The sequence below is a fragment of the Eucalyptus grandis genome, chromosome 8, assembly GCF_016545825.1.
Source record: "Eucalyptus grandis isolate ANBG69807.140 chromosome 8, ASM1654582v1, whole genome shotgun sequence".
Classification (NCBI taxonomy): Eukaryota; Viridiplantae; Streptophyta; class Magnoliopsida; order Myrtales; family Myrtaceae; genus Eucalyptus; species Eucalyptus grandis.
In genome coordinates this window covers 49,347,136-49,353,103 of record NC_052619.1, presented here as the reverse complement: position 1 = coordinate 49,353,103, position 5,968 = coordinate 49,347,136, and the positions used below count along the sequence as shown (strand labels likewise).

General features: G+C 41.4%; 1 protein-coding gene across 3 annotated transcripts; it reads left to right on the top strand.

Annotated features, from left to right (window-relative positions):
* Positions 1-1,666: 1,666 nt before the first annotated feature.
* Positions 1,667-5,968, top strand: LOC104414880 (nuclear transcription factor Y subunit C-9-like). Of its 3 annotated transcripts, none has more exons than XM_010026092.3 (3): positions 1,667-1,894; positions 2,165-2,238; positions 4,825-5,953. In XM_010026092.3, exon 3 carries the CDS (start codon positions 4,866-4,868, stop codon positions 5,646-5,648), a length of 783 nt encoding a protein of 260 aa, XP_010024394.1. In that variant the 5' UTR covers positions 1,667-1,894; positions 2,165-2,238; positions 4,825-4,865; the 3' UTR covers positions 5,649-5,953. The 3 variants fall into 3 exon arrangements, with proteins under 3 accessions (XP_010024394.1, XP_018716798.1, XP_039156572.1); XM_018861253.2 differs by lacking the exon at positions 1,667-1,894 and adding an exon at positions 2,040-2,067; XM_039300638.1 differs by lacking the exons at positions 1,667-1,894; positions 2,165-2,238 and adding an exon at positions 4,664-4,684 and having other exon boundaries at positions 4,825-5,968.

Below are 5,968 nucleotides of genomic sequence, written 5' to 3'. Positions count from 1 at the left end.
CCACCCTCAATGGAGAAGATAAATAGTGTCACATAGCAAGGGAAAAAATAGAAAAAAAAAAGTTCATGAGGACAATTTTGGGAAAAAAAAAATTGCACATTATCAATGTGGGCATGCCAAGAAAGGGACTTGCCATAGGCTTTCAGCCTTCTAAATGTCCACTTTTCTCCCATGGGATTGGCAAATTTTTGCCAAAAGCCCAATATTTGGCCCAAGGGAAAGTCCATTCTAAATGGTACTCCCAAATGCACCCGTAATCAATTGTGAATACATGAGCCACTGTAAATAAAAGTTTTTAATCATTCTATATAGCTTATGTGATTTAAAAGATGAGACTATCGATAAAATGCTTTTACATTGCGAATTTGACTGAGGAAGACGACATAAATATACTTACTTCTTTCAACATGGTAAAAAAGGAAGAATGGGGCATTTCGGCTGGTTAAAAAAAAAAAAGAAGTGTCTTAGCAAGTGAGGATAGAAAACAGCACTACCTCATACATTATAGTTTCATATAAAAATGAAAAAGTGTGAATTACATATCAATAATAAATTATGCGGGACATGAATTTTCTTTTTACATTTAAATGTCACGGTCTTGAAGAAGATGAATGTGCGGTAATGAATTTTACTCCAAACTCGTCATTTTGCAATTTTTCTTCCACTTACATACATATTTTCATGCAATAAAAAAATAATTTTAGTTATTTTACAAGTCAATTAGGTTCACGACTCATAAATTTGAGATTTTGATTGGCGATGCACATCTCGATTTAAAAACTATAGTCAAAATACTCAAGACAAGAACGTGCTTTTACCGTATGTTTTGGGCTTTGGAACACATAGAGCATTTTCGTCCTCATTATTTAAAGTGAAAGGATGCCCACCAAACCATATGAAAAACCGGTCCCTAGTTTAATAGGTCAAGTCCGTGGCGTTCGGCCCGGGATTCAAAACTCCAATCGACAAATGATTTATCGAGGAGGTTTCGACATTGCTATTTTGAGTAAGAAATCTTAGTGAGACAAGTATTTGAGGTCGTGCATGATGACCATTATATTTCACTTTTAATTTATTTTTCTGTTCACGAGAATAGAATTGGAACAGAAATATAATTGATAATGGCAATTCTCTTTTTCTATTTCTTATATAAATTTTTAGCTTAGATATAGGTTTGTACCAGAAATAAGAAGTATGAATTTTCGACTCATCCATCTTCTCATCACTTGCTCTCTACACCTGTTGATGTACAATTTCTACAGTGACAAGTACAATGAACGAAAAAGAGCATGGAAAGGAGATATTGGAGAAGGCCTTAAGCCGTCTTAATCGGAAAGTCCAAGATTACCGCCTAGTCTTTCTGGGCCCAAAAACAAAATCCCAGTCCAAAAGGTCGGCCCAAGGAGGCCCACGCACGATCCGGCCCAGCCCAACAAAATCTTCTCCTCCCAATCCATCTCTTTCGTCAACGATGACCTGGCCGCCTACGGAAGGGGCCACGGGTCCAGGTCGGCGACGTCACGTCCCCACGACGGAGGAAGCCGCCCGACGAATCACGCGCCGAGGAAGCGAATTGAAAAAAACGGAGAAGGAATCCCGGAGGGCATTATCGTCACGACGGGTCGGCGTGGGGCTGGGATCAAAACGCAGGAGCGTTTTATTTTTTAGGTCGGGAGGACGAACCGGAGAAGCGCTTTCCTCTCCCGGGACTCGCCGCGAAAGTCCCCAAAGAAGAAGTATATAAAAAAAAAAACAAAGGAGCAGAAAATTGGAAACTTTAGGAGAAGAGAATTCACTCATCTTCCACTTCATCTCTCTTTTTTTCTCTCTCTTTCTGTGTATGTGCTGCTGCTGGGATTCTCTTTTTTGGGTGGGATTCCTCGCAGGAAAGGAGGTTCGATTTTAGTGGGCGAGCATGTCAAATTATCGTTTTCTCTTTACCTACTTTTTTCTCGCTCTTCTTGCTTCCCTTTCTTTTCTTTTCTTTTTTTTTTAATTTATTTTTTCTCTGTTTTTCTTCCCCAACTTTTCTGGTGTTGTCGTTCTTGCCCCTCCCCGCTTCACTGGGTATTTAACGTTTTCTTGTTTTCGCCCGATGTGAGAGAGAGAGAGAGAGAGAGAGACCCGGGTATTGACTTCGATCGCGTGTTTTCCTGATTGACAGGATTTAGAGCCGGCTCCGTGGGGACGCTGAAGCGAAGGGGAAGAAGAAAGGAAGCAGCAGCAGCAGCAGACCAGGTGCAAGCTCTGTGCTTTTTGGAATTCTTTAGAGTTTTTTTCTTGTCTGTGTGTTCTTGGGGAAGGAGGGTTTTTGTTTCCCCCACTCTTTGCATGCATGTGTTTCGGTGGTTTATGTGCTGCTGGGTGTGTTTCGGGAGGACCCAGTTTAGGTTGGGCTGCTTCTTGTGTATCTGATGAATCTTAGAGCGTTAATTGGATCAGTTGTGTAGGTCTGCTTAGAAATTTTCTGAGTGGGAACTCTTTTCCGAGTGGTGAGTTCGATTATGCCGCAGTATCGGTAGCATGGGGTGTTTGTGCAGCATGGCTTGATATGGGGCCATATGATTGCTGATCGGCTTTATCAGATTTGGCCTGATAAGAGGGGGAAATTTTGGCACTGCAGTTTTACTTGTGCGGTTGTGATTGATTGTGCTGATTCTATGATTTTACTTTTTGAAGAAGTTGCAGACTTTTGTCCTAATCCTTGCAAATATATACTCAGAGATGGTGGATCTACCTTGTAGAGTTAGAGATCACTTTTGGGATAGGTTTATTTGGTTTATCGTTGTTACGGTATGTACGAGAAGTTTAGCTTTGATAAGTATCTTAGTGCTTGATTGTATATATATTTTATTTTGAAGATGTTGTTTGAGCTGTAAAGCATCGAACTTTTGTGCTGGATTGTATGTGTGTGTTCTATTGAGGTTGGAGTTTAAGTCCTAAATCATCAACCTTTTGTTGTGAAAGTTTTGTCGTTTCCTAGCTTCAGTGAATAGACTAGATAGTTGCTTGGTTTAAGGGATTAGCACTTCTTGCGGCATGGAGCGCTTGATAAAATAGGAAGGTGTGTGTATGTGTTAAGTAGGGCTCCAATGTGACAGACTGAGTTGTCTCTTTTGTGATAATCGATTGACCATCTGCTGCTATGCTGATATGTCAGACTACTGTCTGTAACAGAAACCCTTAATGGAATACATGTACATAATCCACTTGCTGATACCCTCAGGGTAAACTGAGGAGCTGCTGAGAGGGGATTGCCTAGCTGTTTTTCTGTTTTTCAGTGACCCATTTAGTTTCTGTGCTTTGACTGCTTTGACTACTTGAAATCACATCTAGCTGGTAATTTAGATGTGATAAGATGGGTGGCTTGCATAGGAGTATCACTCTTGGGAAATTTAGTGCTTTTGACATAGTCCAGACAGGGCTTTCACATGTAGAAATTTTGTCTTGTGTGCTTGTAGTTGAGTGGGAATACTTGTGAAAGCCAAAACCTGTGGCTAGCCTTAAGGCCTTAAGACACTTATCCTCTTATGTTTGAGGGTTTTTATGTGTTGGTCTCATTGAGATGCAAAGTTGGGCATGCATGATCTGAGACCATTTACTTTATGTGCTTGCATCCAAAGAATTATGCAAAAGATTCTGCTTGTTGTTGTTGTTGTGTTGGCACCCATACAGAGTTTGCTTCGTGCTTGTTTTAGCAACTGGACAGCTACAGTCTCATTCTTTATAGCATTTGGCTCTTTCAGGTTGAGTAGGAATCACTTTAACTGTTGGAGAACAGTGCACAATGTGTTTAATATCTTGTAACTCCCATGCAAAGTTTGTTAGGATGTCAAAAGTTAAAAATTCTGACCCTTATATGGGATAAGTGTAAAGAAGAAAAGCAATAAAGAGCTGAAAAGGGGTGATGAGAAATTGAATATGATACCTCTGGCTATGGTGAGTGTATAACCCTTTTTCTTTTTGAAAGTTGAAACTCATAAAGTTGGACGTAATGTAAAAGTAATACTAGCCCTCTTCACCTCTGGGTAGAATCATAAATTGTGGTTACAGAAAGCATGCCGTGTGGTGGAATTCGTACGTTTTTGTCATGTAGTAGTCTCATGTGGTATCGCTAGGAGCATTTATACTAGTTGCTATTTTTAACATTAGAACTTGATACCATGTCATGCAAATTGAAGTATTTGTTGAGCATTGTTACTATCTTGGTATGCCTCGTGGTATTTCCATTGAGAAGGGGTGATGAGAAATTGAATATGATACCTTTGGCTACGGTGAGTGTATAACCCAATTTTTTTTTAAAGTTAAAACTAATAAAGTTGGACGTAATGTAAAAGTAATACTAGCCCTCTTCACCTGTGGTAGAATCGTAAATTGTGGTTACAAAAAGCATGCCGTGTGGTGGAATTTGTACATTTTTGTCATGTAGTATTCTCACGTGGTATCACTAGGAGCATTTATACTAGTTGCTATTTTTAACATTAGAAGAACTTGATACCATGTCATGCAAATTGAAGTATTTGTTGAGCATTGTTTCTATCTTGGTATGCCTCGTGGTATTTCCATTGGATGAAATATCTTCTTCTTCTTCTTCTTCTTCATTTAACGGATATGTTGATAAGATATTTGTTTAATGCCGAAGTGTGACTTTTTGTCAATGTAGGATTACCTTCGAGTTCTGCTGGTCTGGATCTCTTTATCACTTGGTGTCTTTTGTCAGACAAAAGGATCTTGATATTTTCTTCAGTAGTCCTGCCTTTGATAGTATTGGCGATCCTATGCATGTTAAAAAAATCATGTCTTTTTGACGTGTTTGCGTTGCAGTAAAAGCTCTTCAATACAGAGTCTCTTCCTTCTGCTCTGGCATGGATCAGCAGGGGAATGGGCAGACCCCGGCCATAGGGGTTAGCAGTAGTGCTCAGATGTCATATGGTTTGAGCCCATATCAACCCAATCAAATGGCAGGCGGGGCTCCTCCTGGATCTGCCGGACAAATGCAACCTCCTCAGCCTGCTTCTTCAGCGCAACTTGCGCAGCATCAGCTTGCATATCAGCACATCCACCAGCAACAGCAGCAACAACTACAGCAGCAGCTTCAGAACTTCTGGAGCAACCAGTATCAGGAAATTGAGCAGACCACTGACTTCAAGAACCACAGCCTGCCGTTAGCTCGAATCAAGAAGATCATGAAAGCTGATGAGGACGTGAGGATGATATCTGCTGAAGCTCCAGTCATATTTGCCAGGGCCTGTGAGATGTTCATTCTGGAGCTGACCCTCCGTTCCTGGAATCACACGGAGGAGAACAAGAGGAGGACCCTCCAGAAGAATGACATTGCAGCAGCAATCACGAGGACCGATATTTTTGATTTCTTGGTTGATATCGTGCCCAGAGAGGATTTGAGAGATGAAGTACTTGCATCGATGCCGAGGGCAGGAGGTCTTCCTGTGGGTCCTCCAGCCGAAGGCGTTCCTTACTACTATGTGCCATCTCAGCATGGTCCACAAATGGGTGTTCCTCCTGGAGTCATTGCTAGTAGGCCTGTGACGGATCAGTCTATGTACAGCCAACAGCCTCACCCTTACATGGCTCCTCCAATGTGGCCGCAGCAACAGCCGCAACAACAGCAGCCGCCTGCAGATTCTTGAGCAAGGACGTGGGCAAGTTTGTGAGTCAATCATCAGGTTGAAGGTTGAAGCGTAGGAGCTTCTTGTGTTGCCAAGGGGAGACCGCGGTGGGTCTGAGTGGCCTGGCTGTTGTGTGTATATTATTACTGCCCTATCATTAGCTTCTTTTCTTGGGTTGTAGTAGTATGTGTATAGTTAATGTAACTTAGTTTGCCGAATTCCTTGCCGCTTTTAGTTTGCCGAATTCCTTGCCGCTTTCTTTCCCTTTGATGACATCTAATCCTGCTTTTTCCCCCCTGCAAAATCTTGACTTGGTTTTGGCCAAATGATTTGCTTTTTTA

What these genes read in the sequence shown, in the direction of transcription:
- LOC104414880 (XM_039300638.1), top strand. Translation starts at nt 4,866, where the DNA reads ATGGATCAGCAGGGGAATGGGCAGACCCCGGCCATAGGGGTTAGCAGT.